The following is a 21213-nucleotide window of genomic DNA, read 5'->3' on the forward strand; positions in this document are numbered from 1 at the left end:
TAAAAATAAATGGTCATTTGAATGACCCTAAAACTAATTAGATTTTATTATAATGTAACAAAGACGCTGTGCTAGTTCAGCTTAATGGCTGACTGTGGTGCAGGGCATTAATTTTGTGTTGGGTTTGTGAAAGAGCAAGAAGGACATTTAAAGCCACAGGTAAAATTCATTTTGGTGTCTGTTGAATCATAGACACGTTAGTCCTTGTCCTAAATCCATTTCGTGTTTCTGTGAATTGTTTTAATGCTAATGCAGTCTTTGCGTGTTTATCCTGACACTGAATGAACATTGTGACTTAAGTGCCTCTATAACCAGAAATAGTTTTTTGAATGGGCATTCACCAAACTTGTCCCCAGCCTCCCCAAAAATACTCACTACTCTTCAGAAAATCTTTCTGTAACAGATCCACCAATCTCCATCAATACTCACTACCCTTCAGGAAATCTTTCTGTAACAGATCCACCAATCTTTAAAGATTCAAAGACCAGTGGTCTCTTGACCACTGGTGATCCCCCTTAAATCACCAATCATAAATTCTTTCTTCCTAATTAACATGTTAAGAAATGAACACAGAATGCTTTCTCAGCATGTGCTGACCTCTGGGCATTATTGATCTTCCACGTGGTTGTCACCGTGGAGAACCATGGAAATCACCTTCTTCATCATCAAGGTGACTATCTAAAGCTAAACACACCTCAAGGAGACACTTCATGATCTTCATGAGACAGGAATGCCTGGGAATACCTGGATAATAATAATAGTAATAATACTAACAATGATGTCAAGTAACAAAGAAAATTGTAATATTTGTTAAGCATTTACTATTTACCAAGCAATGGGGTAGAAACAAGATAATCAGGTTGGGTACAGCCCCTGTCCCACATGGGGTTGACAGTCTGAACAGGAGGCAGAGTACGTAGGAAATCCCCACTTTACAGATGAGAAAATTGAAGCACAGATAAATTAAGTGAAGTCATGCTCGTCTAGGTGGGGGTATGCAGAGCATCAATAAGAAATTTTTCCTCAAAATGTTTCGAAGCCCAGGGTAGCTTCTGCAGTCCACTACGGTGCTTGAGCTGACCCCTCAGGCAGAGAGAAGAATCTTCATGGTTTGTTTCTGCAGTGCTGGTAGGAGAGGACCCTGGGAATGGCAGCTTTTAGGATTTTCCCTGCTGGTTGAAATTCTAGAAAAAATAACTCCTTCCGGCCTCTCCATTGGCAAAGCTTCCAGAGGGCTTGAAATATTTCTGGAGGGTACTAAAGCCTCCTAGCCTGCCTACATATACATAGAAATGACCCAAGTTGGCCAAAGATAGTTGGAGGTAACCCTTGAGCCATGCTCTTTTTGTTTTAATGAATGCAGAAGTTGACATTCTTAAGCATATATTTGTCATATTTACTAAGCACTTATTATGACAGTGCTGGGGTAGGTTAAACACAAGAACAGACAAAGTCTCTGCCAAAGTCCAAGGTGGAGGGAGAAAGTTATTTGATCCCATTTTTACAGAGGATGAAACTAAGGCCCAGAGAAGTTAAGTGACAAGCTCCAGGTCACCTAGGAAGCAAGTGGAAAAGATGGGTTAAGAAGCAGCATCTCCTGGCTTCTAGTTCTCTGTTTTAGTACACAGTGGGGAGGGGAAATTATGATTTTCCCCTAAGGTATTCAGTTTTGTGGAGACAGTTACTAATCTTTTACAACCTCCTTCTTCACTAAGCAGTAAAGAACTGTTTTTTAGACTTGCATTTGAGGTGCTATAGACCAGTTTATTCAAACTTAAGATTCATGAATATGTACATCAAGTGTTTTGGGGGCATTTTTAATGGTATTTGTTAAGCGTTTCCTATATGCCAAGCACTGTACTAAGCAGTGAGGGAGATACGTGTTAATCAGGTTGCACATGGTCCATGTCCAATATGGGACCCAGTCTTAATCCCCATTTTACAGATTAGGTAACTGATTCATTCATTCAGTTGTATTCATTGAGTGTTCATTGTGTGCAGAGCACTTTACTAAGCATTTGGGAGAGTATAGTACAAAAAAAAAAACAGTCACATTTGCTACCCACAGTGAGCTTACAGATTAGAGGGACGAGCTCACAGTCTACAGCGATCTTACTGTCTAGATGCACAGAGATGTGAAGTGATTTGCCCAAGATCACACAGCAGACAAGCGACAGAGCAGGGATTAGAACCCAGGTCCTCTTACTCCCAGGCCTGTGTTCTGTCCACAAGGCTATGCTGCTGCTTTGTTTCCATACACTGATTTCTTAGTCTCTCAATGCTATTTCTAAGGAAAATTGTTCTGCAGTAATAAAAATGGCAGAAAAATAAACCCCACAGCTAGAAAAATCTGTCATGCCCAAGTGTAGCTAGACTAACAGAAACTGGGAACTAATATTTGAAGTTGCTCATCATCAAAGATCAAAGTTCAATACTGCATTATGCATAAGATGGACACCTCTCTGCGGTAACCTAATATTTTGACGATCTGTTATGAATTGAAATAACAAATACGAGAGTACCTTACCACAGTAACATTTGAGAATGTCAGACGATACAGGTCCAAATTGCTTACCCTTCTTTGACCCAATAAAATATTCCTTGATCTTTTCTAAACCGAACTGAGCACACGACAGGTTTCACTTGATGAAAATCTTCTGATTTGAAAGTTGTTTAAAAGGATCACCTCCTTAACCATTTTCCCAAAACATTATCTTTTTTCAGTCTATCCAGCAGCTCAGGGCAGCCCTTACTGTCACCACTGGGTGAGGTTTTCACTGCCTTACTACATCTGCTTGGGTTTTTCATTTTCTCTAAGGCAGGGGGTGGGGGTGAAATGGTTTAAGACCTGCAGAATTCATCCATTCAGCTAATATGCTTAGCTCTAAAACTAACAGAACCCTAAAGTGAATGACTGAGTTCTGTCCCTAGCACAAAGGATCTCAAAAATAAATACTTTTTACATGTTTGTAGCTGAATGACCCTCTTGTATTGGGTTGCCTTATCCTAGAATGGTCCATCTATTTGCTTTAACACCAACTTTTCTAAACTAACATCGAAAAGGCCTTCTTCAGATATTATATGCCAAAATCTCTTGAGTTAAGGATAATGATTTTCTCTTTCACAGAGAATGCATACTTAATCCCAATTGTCCTTGTTATTGAGATGAAACCAAGTTAAATTGTTCAAGCCACAGGGGCATTATTTAATGCAACAAAATGATAATTTCATCAAATTCAGCAAACTGAAACTGTTAATGCAGTTTACAAAAGTGTCTCATGTAACCCCTGGGTGTATCATGTTAACATAAAATGAAACAGATTTCAAAATCAGTATAGGAAGGATGAATCGGATATCTCAGAATAATAAAATATTTATGTTTAGTATTACTTGGCAATTTTCTGGGTTCCTTTTGGGCTTCAACATATGTTCAGAGAATAAAATGCAACCACACAATAAGATTATACCACCTCCCAGTAGAGTAAAGGCTTTATGGTGAAAGGATATTCCAAACAAAGAGTCTTATCATTCCTGGATGAAGCATACTTTTGTTTTTGAGCTATCTTGACACTTGGAGGAAAGAGGAGGGGCAGAAGTTATTCTTTCTCAATTTGACCAAACATTGGAAGCATCTGAAAAACAATAGCTCCCCAACATCCTGTAAAGAAGAAACCTTCAAACAATGTGAAGAAAATTACACTGGTTACACAGTCCTTCACAGAATAAAGTTCTACTAATTACGCAGCTGTTTAGTTACAGTCTTCATTTCTAATAATCTAAAGGATCTGTTAATTGGCAATGTACTTAATTCTCTCTGAGAAGAGACTTGTAAAAAAGAGGAAAATCTTCACTCACATGATCAATAACAATCAAAAAATAAAATATATATATACATATATATTTAGAGAGAGAGAGAGATGTTTCTCACTCCAAGAGCCTAAAATCCGATTCTATTTCAGATAGATAAGGAATTTAGTACATTAAGAGTTGATTTGGAGAAATGAACAGTGATGACAGTATTTCTTAATTCTGAGTCAGATCTATATCCCATATATTAGAACATTTAATAATATGAGCAAGATTCTCCTTGGAAGTTGAAATTAACTTCAAAGATGACCTTCTTTGACATACTTCATTAGTTGTGTGATAGGATAGTTACGTAGCTTAATACTGCTTTAATGTTAATTAGTGTAGTGTTTTTGAATATTATCTATATCTCTAGAAGGATTGTTTAATAAATGTCATGTAGCTCTTGCAATAGTTCAGATATTATGAAAGTAAATATGAGACAAGGAAAAATCTCAAACATGGTAAAGCTTTTTTCTCATTGGCAACTGTAACGTTAAAGCACTTTTAAAATGGCTACTTCTACACACTTTTTAGATATTGGTGGATCTGAGGGGAACAATGGAATAACTTCTAAAATGGGAAAATCTTGATTTTGGAATTTAACCAGATAGTCCAAAAATTCATACTAAAATCAAAGCTTTTCAAGGAAATACAACCATACTTCCTGAAGTGCTTTGGAATAATCTCCTTACAACCAGCCAGCCCAGAATTTTATTTTTAGAAACCTTTTTACAAATATTGAAAAAGTATAAATATGGAAATAGCAGTGTGGAAGATGAGCTATTTACAATTTACTTTAGCTTATACTGCAAACAACCTAAAGAGTCTGGCTTGCGAGGGACTAATGTATCTGTAAGTATTTGAATTTATCTCTGTGAATGAAAATAGCCAAAAAATGAAATATTCAGAGAAGTATCTCTGAAATGTTATCATCCTATTTTAGGCACCAATGTTATTCAATGGTTGAACCACTGAACTCCATCTTGGTTATTTTTATAGATAAAATCACTTCTTTGCAGCTGGTCCTATTCCAACTCTGAAGAAAACAAATAATTTATTCATTAAGAGGCTTATATGTAATGTCCATTCAGTGTTTTGTAAATCATCAATGAATTGCTTGTTCTTGTACAGTGTTGGAGTCACATATTGTTTCAATGCATCATATATAAGTAGTAATTGTCTGTGGTTTATGTTTTTGTCCATACAACTTTCTGTTCAGAACAAGCATAATTTAACTGCAGATGAAAATAACAAATCCTAATTTTTTTTTTTTGATGTGTGCAGTTCCTTCAAAGTTTAATAGGATATGGCCGAATATTTCTTCCCTTGATGTATCTAATCCAAAGCAAGGTAGGATTCTGAAATATTCCTACTGAACTAAAAATCACTTAAGTTGCTTTCATAAAAGCCCACCTGTCCTGGGGTTGGGGGCATTAAATCCCACTTGTTTTGCTCCTGGCATTTATTAGCAACGTTCCTTCAAAAAGCCAATCTTAGAAATACTCATAAACTAAATATTTTTCCAATATCAGACTTGGACATTAGAAGCACTATTGTGAGAGGAAAGCAAAACAACCAATGCTGACATAAAAGTTAGTGGTGCTTCTAGGAATTTGCACTGACTCTCAATCCCTGGAGATATCTGGAATGGTGGAGCCATCCTAGTTTGTATTAGAAGTTCAAGCACTGTGAGTGCCAGAGGTGTCTGCTGTCTTCATCAGAATCATTTATTAATGTCTCTTTCCTTTGATTTGTTTTTTAGTTATCTGACTGTTTGCACAGCTTGTGTTCTGAATTCATCAGCGTTCAGCTCTACTCTGGGAATATCCCATAGCCCTGGCCGCCTGTATTTCTTTTAGTAATGTCAGGAATTTTTTTCTTAGAATTTTGTTCTCGTTCCAGTTTACCACAGGCACAATGCCCATGTTACCAGATTTTTAAACTCAAAAATGAACATTCCTATAAAATTGATGGAAGTCTGTCTTGCATCCAGAGAGTGATACTTCTGCCTCCAAATCCCAATCAATCATAAAATATTATCAACTAATTGTGATGATTGCCACATGAAGGAAAAACTCAGTAATAAAATATAAAGATGCATTCAAAATTTACGGTCAGGTTTCAAAAGCCCTCAATGAAATGAAGCTGTTCTTGCTTTGTCTACCCATCTTTGTCTCTTTCCCCACTTTCAAAAAAACATGCTTTGCCCATCTTTGTCCTTCAGTCTGTCTTGGTTATAAACAGGATGTTCCTTGTAAGCTCTAATGAGCTTATCAGTGAGGGAAAGAAATGACCAAAAGGGAGAAGCTAAGCTAAACAAAATGTATTATCAGTTTGTTGAAGAGTTAAATTGGAAAGACCGTAGTTTCAGGCCTTGATCAAAGTGATGAAATTGAGATTGTTCCAGATATGTAGCTAACTAATAAATGTAATTATCCTAATCATCAGCTGAAATTGTTCTAACAAGATTAAGCAAGTGTAGGTTGAATAATAATAATAATGATGATGGTATTTGTTAAGTGCTTACTATGTGCAAAGCACTGTACTAAGCACTAAAGAAATTCAGATTGAGCTCTGTGCCTATTGGGGCAATTTGTGTAGGACTTAGTGAGGAAAGTTAGGTGCTCTATTCAGTTCTGAATAAATAAAATAATAATAATAATAATAATGGCATTTATTAAGCACTTACTATGTGCAAAACACAGCATCTCCTCTGATTGCTTCTCAGTGTACTCCCCTAAGCGACTATCATTCAATAAATGCTACCACAGGGTATCTTGAACCGTAAAAGACTACATATTGAAAAGTCAAAACAACCACATTTAATTCATTTTCTTTTTCCTCCTGAGTGGCATACAGAACAAAACCCTTCAAATTGGACATTTTTAAACTATTGTTCTTTGCCTTAGGGAACTTTGTAAGAATGTACAAGCTTGCATTCTAAGATTCAAACGAGGGGTGTTTGTGGAGGGTAGCTTCGTTTCCCACTGCTACCCATCCCAGGCACTGTTTCCCAGGTCAGACACCTGCCTGCAGAGGATGGGAGGTCGAATTTGACTGCAAATGTTATTCTCCATGAGAAATCCATACCTAAAAGCCTCAATAGCTAGAGAAAAAAGCACAGAAATTAACAATTTCATGCAAGGAGATGCTGAGCACACCTAAGGTGTGAGTGAAATCTCAGAGAATTTGAAGTGGTTAGTATTTACTTGCACCTCTTTGGGTTCTTTCTTAAAGATAGCCTGATCTACATGGATAAAATGAAGCAGAAAATTGAGGCAGGGAGCAACTAAACCGAATACAAAATACCTCCGCTATTGAAGACACATTTTCAACTTAATGACCCTAGATATTGGCTGTATTGCCAAATAATTGATGAATCCTCATATTTTTTGCCTAAATAGACCAGAGTCTAGGATTCTAACATCTAAGTGACATTTTATCCTTCCAGACAATCATCACTTTAGTTTTTTGAAACAACAGTTACAAATACTTCCTTGGGGTAGTTTCTTTTTAAATGTATTGATTGACAACTCAATGACACATTATTACAGTTTTTAAAGTTTCTTCTTTGTTCCTCTGTGGTAACTTTCTAATTTGCTGTTCATTCTTTTAAACCTATCCAGTTGCTCCCAAATTAACTTTGTCAACAGTTTCTTCTGTTCAAGTTGCAAACCACAAGAGAGGTAGGAATTCTTGGATTCATACAGTGATTTCATGGTGTTATGTGTTGTGAAAACATTACACTGTATGAATCTGGAATATCTGTGAAGTGTTCCCATCAGCTTATTAGTGAGGCATGTTTATTGACGATAATACAAGCATCAAGTGCTTCCACAAATGTTAACCATAAAGAAAAACAGAATATACTTCATCCAGGATTTTTGCTTATTCAAACTATGCTGCAGCATTTGTTTTCTGAAAGATTAATGTGTGACAGTGAACAACAAACCATTTCATTTGTGTTTAGAGAAAGAATGCTGGAGTTTTCATTCCATTCCTTATTTACATATGTAAATGAGGGAACCCAATTCAGCCAGTTTTAGTTATGCATTTCGGGGGATAAGGTTAGTAGGGGGCCATATTGTTTACTTAATTCTTCCCAAAACTATTGAAACATCTTCCAATTAAGCATCCTATTGCACTGAATTTATACTTCCACATAATGTTTATATTTCACCTGAGCACCCGTGATCTATATGCATTTTGTTATATAATTGTATTATTCGATAAACATGATAAAGTTCTATTGCTTTATTTAAATGGCAGGACAGTCTATTATCAATGCGTAACCCAGGCCAGTTAGCATTTATCCTTCAGAATCTGAAGATTTTTCAGGAAACGTGAAAGTTTCTGGTTTTGGTCTGTTTCATTCCATTCCTCGATGTGTGCTGTGAGTGATAGGTTTGTCTTGTTTGCCAAATTTTATTTCCAAGCATTCATCATCTTTCATGAAATATATACTAAATATAAGTATGTTTATTAACAAAAATATGAACTTGTTTTGACCTGTTCAAGAAAAATAAGGAGCCCTTCCTTTCTAATTGAATCATTCAAGTTGTTGCCAAGGGGCCAATGCAAATTGAATTTGTCCTTTTGTGGTCTAAGGGAAAAGAGAAGATATTTGTCAGGAAATGAGAAGCAATTGAAGCTGCGATCATTTCAATATTTCCCAAACCACATCCTGGAAATGATTACACATGAGTTTTAAGTAAGCCTATTAACAAGACCTGTTCAAAGCATACTGCAGAAGAAATACTTAAGGTGGTTTGAAACTAAGAAAATGCATCTATATAACAATGGACCAATATTTCCAGCAGTATTCTGTACTTGTACCAATGACAGCTTTGCCTTTGATGTTCTCCTGATTGGGTGAATATAGCCAAGTTTGATGACTAAAGCAGGAGTGCAATTTCTTGTGATAGAAATAGGCAGCAGACAGAAGAAGGTGAAGGTGGTCTAAAGAGCTTTTTCATCTTGAGGAAAAGCAATCCTCTGATGATTTAAAGTGTCTTTTGGGAAGCATTTTTGCCTGAGATGTTTATCTAAGTCTTCTGTAAAACAGTTTCTGCCCTTCATTCCTCTGGCAAGAGGTAAACGCATCCATGTCTACACAGGGTGACTGTATGTTCCAACTCAGGAAAAATATCTGAAAAAGCCATGATTTTGAGGTAGCCTGTCTGGTGACTTTGGACATCAGTCTTGATGACCCAGTCACCTTCCAGCCCTAGGCCAGATCATCTAAGATGCAGAAGAACTTCTCCCTAGCAACAGTTTGTGATAATTCAGTCTTTGGCAGCATCATCTTTTTCCAATGTTTCTGCAGAGTCAAAACAACTTCCCCAAGTGATAAGGAGAGAACCTTGCAAAGAAGTTTTTGCTTCTGTTCCCAAACACTATTGCTTACTGTAGGATCTGTACTGTCATTCTGGACCTTGAGAATGCAATCATATTGGCTATAAAAGCCTTCAGGTTTGATGTCAGTGTGTTGAGATTCAAATTTTCTATTTCTATTGCTTTTTATAGATACCTACTGTTTAGACTATTGTAAACTAAGGCTCAACTCCCAGGTCCTAGCAATGAAATATCAGCACATTTACCCTCATTTGTGACAGATTACAAGTTCTGGGTAGCATCTGTCAATCCTGAGGACTTTATACTTTGAAAGTGAGATAACTGGAGATGGGGAGATACAGTAATCTGGGATATGTCAAGAGCTTGGGCAGACTGATGCCTGGTGGAGAAATGTAGCTGTTTGTGGGAAATGTTGTGAAGGATGAACCAACTGAATTTGGTAGAAGATTGAATACAAGACTGGGAAGACAGTAAAGGCATTGAGGATGGTTCCAATGTTGCAGGCTTCTGGTACTGGGTGGTTGTTGGTGTTTTTGACAATATGGGGAAGTTAGGAAGAGAAGAGTGGGTTTAATGACAAATTCATTAAATGACAAATGACAAATTCAGTAGTAGAAATATTGAACTTAAGATACCAGTGGAACATTTACCTGGAGAGGTCCTATATCCAAGAGAAAATGTGACATTGCTGATAGGGAGAAAGATAGATTTGGGAGTCACTGGGAGTTATCATAAATTCCCAAATTCGTAAGAACATTTAATAAGATGTGATAATGTTATTACATCCAATGGATTTTAGAATTTTGGATTAATAATGCTTCTTTTTAAGCACTTACTATGTGTCAAGCATTCTACTAAGTGCTGGGGTGGACACAAATAATTAGGTCAGACACAGTAATGGATGTGATCTAATCCATATTGCGTAAAGTCCACTTTAGAATTGAAAAGGTTTAAATTTTCAGCTTCTGGCCTGGAATGACTTTCTAGGTAAAACCATGGACAATAGTTTCATTTTGAATTATGGCAGGAAAGGTTGGTGGACTAACCCACCCATGTATGACGGTGGATGCCAAAAAGAAAGCCACTCTACCTACCCTTCTTTTAGAGAGCTGACTAGAACATTGGTCTGACAAGTAATGACTTTCCTCTTGTGTTTTTGATAGGAATGGCCTCTCTATACTGTAGCAGGACTAATTTCTAAACCATTTCAGAAATAAGCATTCAGGGCCGGGTTAACGCTCCAAGCTTCTTTCTGCTAATCACACTTGCCAACTCTTTGAAATGCCCCTCTGCAATTGTATCAATTTTTCTGCTTTCTTTCTTTCCTATCATTTGAAAAATATGGAACCCAAAATTGAACATGGTCTTTCACAGAGGAAAAATTATGTTTTGCTTTTTTTAAAGTCTATCTTCCTCTGACTTCAAGCTTGTCTAAATAAGTGGTTATAAATTATGCCATTACACCAGTTTCCAAGATTCCAAGAATAGATGAGAGAAATCCCATATAAGAAGCATACAATAAGAAGGAAACATGCCCCCTTCCTCTGTATTATTAAGTTCCTGCAAATCAGTTATTACACCACCCAAAGTCTCCCATAAGTCAACCTATGTATAGGGACTGTGTTTGACCTGATTAATTTGCATCTACCCCAGCGCTTAAAACAGTGCTTGACACAGAGTAAATGCTTAACAAATAACAATACTACTATACTGCTATCACTACCACCACCTGGTAAAGAGCCTGGGCTTTGGAGTCAGAGGTCATGGGTTCAAATCCCGGCTCCGCCAATTGTCAGCTGTTTGATTTTGGGCAAGTCACTTAACTTCTCTGGGCCTCCGTTACCTCATCTGTAAAATGGGGATTAAGACTGTGAGTCCCACGTGGGACAACCTGATCACCTTGTAACCTCCCCAGCGCTTAGAACAGTGCTTTGAACATAGTAAGTGCTTAATAAATGCCATTATTATTATTATTATTACCACTACTACTACTACTACTACTAGTAATAATAGCAATAATAGTAACCCAGTCCCTTACTTCTCCAACGAGGCATTTTTAACCAAATTTGTTTTGTGCTGAAACAAGGTCTGTTGAAAACAGTGATACACACTTTTGTGATAAATGTATCAGTATAGCAAAGTACAACCTTCTGATGATCACAGCACCCGGGACCTGATTATTGATTATTGACTGAAGCAGTGTGGCTCAGTGGAAAGAGCTCAGGCTTGGGAGTCAGAGGTCGTGGGCTATAATCCTGGCTGTTCCACTTGTCAGCTAGTGTGACTTTGGGTAAGTCACTTAACTCTTTGTGCCTCAGTTATCTCATTTGTAAAATGGGGATTAAGACTGTGAGCCCCACGTGGAACAACCTGGTTACCTTGTATCTACCTCAGCGCTTACAACAGTGCTTGGTACATAGTAAGTGCTTAACAAATACTATCTTTATTAATATTACAGCTAAGCCTTTGCAAATGAATGAAGTCACACCATCACAGCATCACAAACCCCATGTGGGATAGGGACTGTGCCTGCTCTGTGAATTTCACACAGCAATTTGTACATTGCTTGCCCCATAGCTGGAACTTAGCAAATTCAATAACAATAGCAGTTAATGACTAAATTGCATACACCAACCTTAGCCTCTTGATCACCAAATCTCTAGAGACTTCATATTTTTCTAAGGATGGCTGGATTTGTTGTTTGTTAATGGTATTTGTTAAATGCTTTTAGGAACTGTACTAAGGGCTGGGGTAGACACAAGTTAATCAGGTTGGACATGGTCCATATCCCATGTGCGGCTCACAGTGTTAATCCCCACTTTACAGATGAGGTAACTGAAGCCCAGGGAAGTTAAGTGACTTGCCCAAGGTGACACATCAGACAAGTGACAGAGCTGGGATTAGAACACAGGTACTTCTGGGCCCATGCTTTGTCCACTAGGCCACGTTTCTGTCCTTTAAGTTATGAATTAGCCCTAGGAAAAGGAATCTACATACTTAATGTAAGTCTATTAGAGTAGGGTTAAGATGCTCCATTCCTTAGCTTAGAGGACTGAGACAGCTCAGAGATCTCACCCCAACTGGGGAGTGAGAACTGAAGCAGGAAATGGGGAGCTGTTCCCCATCAGTTTGTTTCAGCCTATACTTTCATTCTTTCTTCACAAATGTTCCTCATTTTAGTTGAAGTGACTTTCTCACCTTCATCTCTGTAGATCAGTCTTCACAGTTTGAGAATATGGTTTCCCAGTCTACTTCTTGCTTAGAAATCTGTTTGCCTCAGATGGTCAAAGGAAAGTGGTCATGTTACTGAAGGATCAGGATTTACTGGGGTCTGTTGCTTCAAAGTGAACTTTACTTTTCACTGCAACAGTGGTGACATTCTGACAAGAACAGGTAAGGTGATGCCAGTGTTTTTGTCAAAAAGAACATAGAAGCGAATTGTGTCATCCTAGGTATATGGTATATATTTTAAGAGTTGATATTTAATATTGGCTTTGTACAGAGAAGTCAGGATAGTATAGGGGAACTTCTTTTTTGCAGACATTTCACAGTCATCCTTTTGCACCACCATTCCATGGAGGTTCATGATGAAACAGCTGGGGTTTCTTCTTAATGTTATTACACACAACTTTGTCACCTACCCTATAGACTTTTCTTAGTGTTTAGCAAAGCAAGATAAGCATATCTCTCCTTATAACTTCAACAGAGAAATTCCACAATAGAGATAGAGGAAAAAAGCAAGAAAAAGTACAGAAGATGGGAAAAATAGGACATTTTAACTTTAAAAATAGTAGCATTATTGTAATCTCTGCCATATGCAGAAGAAAATTGTGAATAATAATTACGGCATTTGTTAAGTGCTTACTATGTGCCAGGTACTATACTAAGCAGCGTGGCTCAGTGGAAAAAGAGCCCGGGCTTTGGAGTCAGAGGTCATGGGTTCAAATCCCGGCTCCGCCACGTGTCAGCTGTGTGACTTTGGGCAAGTCACTTCACTTCTCTGTGCCTCAGTTCCCTCATCTGGAAAATGAGGATTAAGACTGTGAGCCCCACGTGGGACAATCTGATCACCTTGTATCCCCCCAGCACTTAGAACAGTGCTTTGCTCATAGTAAGCGCTTAACAAATACCAACATTATTATTATTATTATTAAGCTCAGGGGTGGATACAAGCAAATAAATTGGACACAATCCCTGTCCCACGTGTGCCTCACAGTCTCACTCCCCATTTATAGAAGCAGCGTGGTTTAGCGGAAAGATCCTGGGCTTGGGAGTCAGAGGTCGTGGGTTCTAATTCCCTCCCCATTACTTGTCAGCTGTGTGACTTTGGGCGAGTCACTTAACTTCTCTGCACCTCAGTTGCCTCATCTGAAAAATGGGGATTAAGACTGTGAGCCCCATGTGGGACAACCTGATTACCTTGTATCTACCCCAGCACTTAGAACAGTGCTTGGCACATAGTACGTGCTTAACAAATACCATTATTATTATTATTATAGATGAGGTAACTGAGGCACCTCAGTTAAATGACTTGCCCAAGGTCACGTACAAGATAAGTGGCAGAGCCGGGATTAGAACCCATGACCCTCTGACTCCTAGGCCCGTGCTCTACTCACTATGCTATGTTGTCCCCACAAATGAAATAGAAGAGACAGAAAAGAGAGTTACTCACTTCCAGGAAGGTGCTCTTACCTCCTTGTTGGAAAAGGAAGCCACTGGGAGTTAAGTAGGCTAATGCCATCTTCCTTCTCTCTTTTCTCAATCTAGTTTTCCTTCTCCTCCTCTTTCCTTTCCTATTTCTCCTCCTACTACTCAATCTCCTCTTGGACATCCCCTCCCTATCCTTCCCCTCCTCTTTCCCATCTTTTCGCTCCTCCTCTTATTCCTCCTCTTCCTCATAGTTAATCAACTCGAAGCTCTGTTCCATTAGGGGAAAGGAAGGGAAGAGCCTTTGGTTAAAATATGAGACTATAAATTGACATTGTTTAGTTTGGTCAGGACAGTTAGAGATACTACAGAGTTACCACTGCTCTTAGCCAATTTTCTTAAGGCACATTTATTGTCCTGGCATGCTTTGTCTTTTTATTGTTTGCTCTACAGATTCAAAATATTGGATGTGCTTTGTACATTCTAAATTTGGACATTTGGTCGATCAGGGACAAATGACTACTGTATAGGTATAATCAATCAAGCAATGTTTTAATAATAATAATAATGGTATTTCTTAAGCCCTTACTATGTGTCAAACACTGTTGTAAGTTCTGGGGTAGATAGAAGTTAATCAGGTTGGACACAGTCCCTGATCCTCGTGGGGCTTACGTTCTAAAGAAGCAGCTTGGCTCAGTGGAAAGAGCCCGGGCTTTGGAGTCAGAGGTCATGGGTTCAAATCCCAGCTCTGCCAGTTTCCAGCTGTGTGACTTTGGGCAAGTCATTTACCTTCTCTGCGCCTCCGTTACCTCATCTGGAAAATGGGGATTGACTGTGAACCTCCCGTAGGACAACCTGATCACTTTGTAACCTCCCCAGTGCTTAGAACAGTGCTTTGCACATAGTAAGCACTCAATAAATGCTATTATTATTATTATTGTTATTATATCCTCATTTTATAGATGAGGGAACTGAGGCCAAGGGAAATTAAGTGACTTGCCCAAGGTCACAGAACAGACGTGTGGCAGAGCCAGGATTAGAGTGCTTACTCTGGGCAGATCAATCAATCAATGGTATTTATTCATGGTTTACTGTTTGCACAGCACTTACTAAGATCTAGGGAGAGTACAATACAATAAAGTTGATAGGTAAGTTCCCTGACCACAAGGAATTTACAGTCTACCGTGGGAGACAGACATTAATATAAAGAAATGAATTACATATATACACCCAAGTGCTGTGGGTAGAGGTGAATATCAAGTGCATAGAGGGTATAGATTTATGTACATAGGAGAAGGAGCAAGAGAAAAGAGAGCTTAATCAGGAAGACCTTTTGGAGATGTGGTTTTAATAAAGCTTTGAAGGTGGGAAGTGATGATCTCTCATATACAGAAGGAGGAAAGGTTCCAGGGCAGAGGGAGGATGTGGCAAGTGGCAGGCGATACCCAGGTTCCAAGAGTAAGTTGGTGCCAGAGGAGTGACGTGGGTAGACTGAGTTTTAGTAGGAAATCAGTGAGGTAAGATCAGGAGCTTATAATCTAGTTGGGGAGACAGGCGTTAAAATAAATTGAAAATAGGGGAAGCAGCAGAGCGTAGGGATATGTACGTAAGTGCTATGGGGCTGAGGGTGGAGTGTCAGAGTGCTTAAGGGGTACAGATCCAAGTGCATATGTTACACAGAAGGACTAATAATAATAATAATGGTATTTGTTAAGTGCTTACTATGTGCAAAGCACTGTTCTAAGCGCTGGGGAGGTTACAAGGTGATCAGGTTGTCCCATGGGGAGCTCACAGTCTTAATTCCCATTTTACAGATGAGGTAACTGAGGCACAGAGAAGTGAAGTGACTTGCCCAAAGTCACACAGCTGACAGTTGGCGGAGCCGGGATTTGAACCCATGACCTCTGACTCCAAAGCCCGGGCTCTTTCCACTGAGCCACGCTGCTTCTCTAAGGGAACCAAGAGGTTAGAGGCACATAAAGCCAGCCAGTCAGCCAAGTTAAAGGAAACAACTGTTAAAAACCTAGAGACATTCTACTAAAATGCATGTTCCTCAGACCAAGATTGGTAGGGAAGAGACAGTGCGAGTGGCACTACCTCAGTTACCTCATCTGTAAAATGGGGATTAAGACTGTGAGCCCCCAGTGGGACAACCTGATCACCTTGTAACTTCCCCAGTGCTTAGAATAGTGCTTTGCATATATTAAGCGCTTAATAAATGTCCTTATTATTATTATTACTGCATAAACCACTATCACTATAATCGGCTCTTTCTCACACTCTCTAACTGGAGACTCCATCTCCCATCACTCCGGTTACAGCACCCGCTGGATCAAATCACACTTGCACACTCGATTTTACCCTCATGTAAAGAAAACCTGCCTCGTGTGTAAAGTAGAGGGAAGAGATGAGGGCTCTGAGCAAAGAATATCTCCTTGAAAATCAAGCAAATGTGGATTCATGGTGGGGTTAAATTGTACTGCTGAAATGAGTTGTCTCTGAAAGATGAACCAATAATCATCACCCTGAAGACTGATCTTAATTTTAAATTATAAAAACCCTCCATTACTGGAACCTTTGTCCTTGTTCAACTGTCCAGGTGTCTGAATTGGGATTAGAAATCTTTCACAGTGTTGTCCAACTAACTAAAGAAATTTACTCTAATTTAGTTGTGCAATACATAGGGGCAGTATGGATGTAATCTATTATTCGGAAGGGCACATTCCTGTGTGCTTTCCATATGAATCTAGATAGGTCTATGTTTTCAAAGAAATCCATGAACAATTTTAGCTTTATTTCTTAATCATGATTCACTTATAACATTTTTATTTACAAATTCAAGACAAAAAAAGGGCCTAGTAAGCAATGTTATGTATTGTCAATGTACAAATTTGGCAATTCCTTAAAAAGGAATTCCTTAAGTTCCAGGAACTTACTGAAATTTCAAATGTTCTGACAGTTCTCAATTCCTGTTTTATTTAGTTTAGGCTGTGTTTGAACTATAGAAAAATTATTATCCTGCAAACTGAAGTTTGTTTTCAGTTCAAGGCTCCATAACATTTTCCAAATCCTACAGCGAATGCTGAAGACTACTACTTCAGGCATGGTGATTTGTTCACAAACATTCCCAAGTACACTACCCTTTGTGTAGACAAGTATTCATTCACTAGTGGTTTGCTGTATTTTTCCAGGATGGAGCAACTTTTGTGTTCTCTCAGAGCTTAGGTCTACAAAGCCCAAAGGGAAAGTGGAGAATCTGCCATTTTTCTTGTCAATTCAAGGCATTGAATATGAACTACTTTGATCCTCACAGCCGAAATTTATTGACTAATGCAGACTCCTCCTCCTCATTTTGTGCCTGTTGCAGTGAAACCTTGGGGAAACCAGCATTACTAATCTCTCTTTCCCATTTGCCAAAGGCTTTAAAGGATCATTTCCTTTACCGTATGTGATTTTCTTCTGACTTTGGCTAACTCTAGCCTGGGTGTTAATGATTCCTATTTCCAGGTGCATTTATCTCAGTAGAAACTGTGTCTTCTCAACTCCTAAGAGGTGTACAACTGCAAATGCTGTTTCAGTTTCATCTGGCTTGCCAAGACGAAACAGTCTTTGGCCATATTATGGATATCTGACCATGCCATCCTGCTTGGAATAGCTGCTGTTTCCATGCCAGTCCAAACATCTGTGATCCCTGTGTGTTATGCTAAAATCATGCAACTGCTGTCATTTTTTTTACCCATGCCTCATTCTATCCAAGCATGTGATGTGCACTGACTCTGCTACTGTATACATTTTGTATACATTTCTGTTCTTCCTTGCAAGACTGTGAATGCTTCGGCCACTCCAATCGGTGCAGTTATATCGAGCTGCTAAATACAGTCATATGCGTGAGCTGTAAGCACAACACTAGAGGGAAGCACTGTGAGTTATGCAGGCTGGGCTACTTCAGAAATGCTTCTGCAGAGCTGGACGATGAAAATGTATGCATAGGTCAGTTTCATTATAATTCTGGCTTTTGTTCTGTGCCGTTGAAGCTATCGTGGGCTAATGTAGTCCTAGGCTAGCAAAGCGCAGCACCGCTAGCTGAGCCAGAATGAGCCTTTTCTATTTCCGCGATGGATCCAAGTAAATCGGTGGTAGGCTGAGCATTCAGCTTTACAGGTGTTTTGGTGATGTCGTTTGAACCTTCCTACAAAATAGAGAACATTGAAAATAACGGCTAAATGCTGTAGCGAGGTGGGATCACTGTCGTATGTGTGGTTTAACCAGATTTTGTCTAAATGTGATTTCACCTTAACTTACAGCTGTGACTTAGGTCCACTTGTGTGAAGGCCCTGAGCCAGGAGGCACCTGTTTAGCTACTGTGGCAGAAAGCGTGACATTTTCACAGATCTTAAAAAAAAAAGAGGCAAAACTAAGTTAAACCACCAGTTGAAAAATGAGAGGTTAAAATTTAACAGTTGAAAGACTTCAGTTTAGCCATATTTTCATGCTCGCTATTTCATCTTGAAAGGGTCATGAAAAACAAAAATCTAAGCATCCCTATTCATAACCCTGGACTGCATGAGTCCTCTAGGTTCATGAAGGCACCATGTGAAATAAAATGAATGGCTTCATTAAATTCAATTGGGTCTCATTTCATGGCAGGAAGCATGGAATTTAGCTAGTTGGACATTTGTACTATTACATTAAAAAGGCACATGAGAAAGACTCAGTTTAATTGAGTGTGGTTGCGGAGATGAGCCATGGTCTTCATGACTTCAGGGTTACACCATTTAGCCTCTAGTAGCAGAAATATAAAGATGTTTGGGGTTCATTCCCAGATGACATTTCGATAGGTCTTCCTCTCATGCAATGGAAATATCATGGGAAAATGTATATTTGAGGTCTAGGTAAGATAAATGAAAAGCAGACAAAATTTAATGGCTCCTTTACTTTTTACCCAATAAATTCAGAAAACCTTTCACTGATTTCACATCTGAGTAGATTTCTGAGTCTTTCCAAAAGATCAGGAATAAAGCATTGCAAAGAGATACAATTGGTTATCTTCAGCTGAAGGCCTAAGGCAAAGTCATTATTATCTGAGGATTGGGACCTTGCTCTGCCCTAGTTACTAATGTGTTGAATATAAAATCTGTTGAAGAACCAAAATGCTCATTTGATTCCTAGTCAAAAAACAGCAGATTCACTTTTTTTCTTTTTTAATCAAATGTATTTCAGGTGTTGATGTAGAAGGCTTAATACATATTTAGGAATGAAGTTTACTAGTGAACATTTCACCTTTAAAGAGCCATTTTTACCTTTGTTTTCTATATTTCCAGAAAGATTGTATAGCAAATATTAAATTTGGGGAAAAGTTTATTTGTTTTTGTTGAGGCGAACAGGTTTCTGTTTATTATTTGATACTATACAAGTCAAATAAACTACATGGTAAGTATAAGACTAACTCTTTAGATGCTACTGAAATTTGGTAAAAGCTATCCCTGCCCCAATTACATTATTGTATCGGGCAAATATACTGAACTGGAATCTTATCAATGCCTGTTTTATTAATCTTTTATGTACAGTTTAATTAAACATGAATTAACCCTATAACTCTGCTCCTATAGAATCTTACATATATTCGTAAAGCCAAGTTGTTACTGGCTCTAATATCCCATTTACAGAGGGCAGTATGCTGATGTTTTCAGATACTTGGGGATAACTCCATCTCCAAAGTCTGCCCTCAGAGCTTCTATTAAGGCAGCAATCAGCAGCGAGAGCTTTTGTCTTTGTGAAGACCACGGAAGTGGGTTCAATAATGGCCGAAAACATATAATTGAGGTGTGAATTTAATTCCAAGATGCGTGAAAAGCATTGATAAAAGTATGAAGGCTTGGCCTGCATCATTGAACAGGATTAGATCTGAGTAAAACTAATTGTTTCAGAAATTTGAAATTTTGATTTTCATCCAAATGCCTTGTCCTGATTTTTGCAGCCAGATCCAAGGTCCCTTGATCATTCCCTTCTTAAAAAATGAAAGGACAAAAAATCCAATCAAATCATTGAAGCTATGCATAATGTACTGAAATGCTAGTAACACTTGACATTCTACTGCATCCCCAATGCTACCTGCCTATGCACAGGCCCCTGTGATTGCTGGATGCTGGTTGAGCACTCCATTTTTCCTTAAAACCTCTCAAAATGATCCCTGTGTAAGGATTTAATAACTCTTTGGTGAGCCACAGTTACAATCAGAGAATATATTTACATGTTCCTGTGTCACAGAAACCCAAATGTTAAGATGGAAACTGAGTTATGTGGTTTATTTCTTGACTGAGTTTCTAACAGTGTGACCTCTAAATTATAGACTCAAAAGAATGCCATATAGTTAATAATAATGGCTTTTATTAAGCACTTGCTATGTGCAAAGCACTGTTTTAAGCGCGGGGGAAGTTACAATGTGATCAGGCTGTCCCATGGAGGGCTCATAGTCTTAATCCCCATTTTACAGAAGAGGTAACTGAAGCACAGAGAAGTTAAGTGACTTGCCCAAAGCCACACAGCTGACAATTGGTGGAGCTGTGATTTGAATCCATGACCTCCGACTCCAAAGCACAGGCTCTTTCCACAGAGCAACGCTGCTTCTCATATAGTTACCACTTACGTTTGGGGATGACCTTTTAGGATTTTAAAAATGATATAGCACAGAGGGTAATGAATGGGTTTTGTTTTTTGAAAATTGGAGGAAAGTATAGAAAAATTATAATTTTATTCTTTTTATTTTAGCTTCTCTCTTACATTTCATACATGCGACAGTGAATGGGGCAAGGGAGTCTTTGGTCATAATACTATTTTCCAACATTTGCAAATGATGCAAATCGTTCAATGAATGTTGGACTTCCATGTTACCTGTTGTCTTACATAGTAATGCCAACAGAAACATGCTCCAAACCTTGGCTTTGAGAGGAGGTTCCGTATTAGGCAAGGAGGCTGATGACCGTCACACAGTAGATGAACAAAAACTGAACACAGGGGCCAAGTTACCCACAGAAAGTTAGTCATTAAAATTTGGAAATGGAAATCCCCCTGGAATAAATTTAAGATGCATTTAAACATGGTGATATCTTCTAGGTATCTCATTCCAAATTTCATGCTGAGTCTATTGGTGACCATGAAAATTCGTAAGTCAATTTATGTCCATTTTTGGCAGTGAAAAGCTTAATTAATTTTTAAAAATTTGATGTTTTTCAGGTTAAACCTTAATTTTTACTAAAAGATTCAGGGAGGAGAAATCAGATTACAGCAGGTAAAACCCTAAAAATTTGGACTCTATTTGCTACTCACCTCCAAAAATAATTATTAGTTTAATTTACTCTCATA

General features: G+C 38.4%; 1 protein-coding gene across 8 annotated transcripts in view; it reads left to right on the forward strand.

Moving 5' to 3' along the window:
• The window catches only part of NTNG1 (netrin G1), a 316974-nt gene that overhangs the window by 242320 nt on the left and 53441 nt on the right, over nt 1–21213 (forward strand). For 2 of the 8 annotated variants that reach the window (XM_038745999.1, XM_038746002.1), the window contains exons 6-7: nt 5134–5199; nt 7476–7535. The exons of 2 other annotated variants lie outside the window; for them this stretch is intronic. In XM_038745999.1, the coding sequence (XP_038601927.1) occupies nt 5134–5199; nt 7476–7535 (126 nt within the window). Of the gene's footprint in view, nt 1–5133; nt 5200–7475; nt 7536–17673; nt 17842–21213 lie in introns of all 8 variants that reach the window. 4 more of the 8 variants (XM_038746000.1, XM_038746003.1, XM_038746005.1 and 1 more) reach the window with 3 other exon arrangements.

Source organism: Tachyglossus aculeatus, chromosome 4 (genome assembly GCF_015852505.1).
Source record: "Tachyglossus aculeatus isolate mTacAcu1 chromosome 4, mTacAcu1.pri, whole genome shotgun sequence".
Classification (NCBI taxonomy): Eukaryota; Metazoa; Chordata; class Mammalia; order Monotremata; family Tachyglossidae; genus Tachyglossus; species Tachyglossus aculeatus.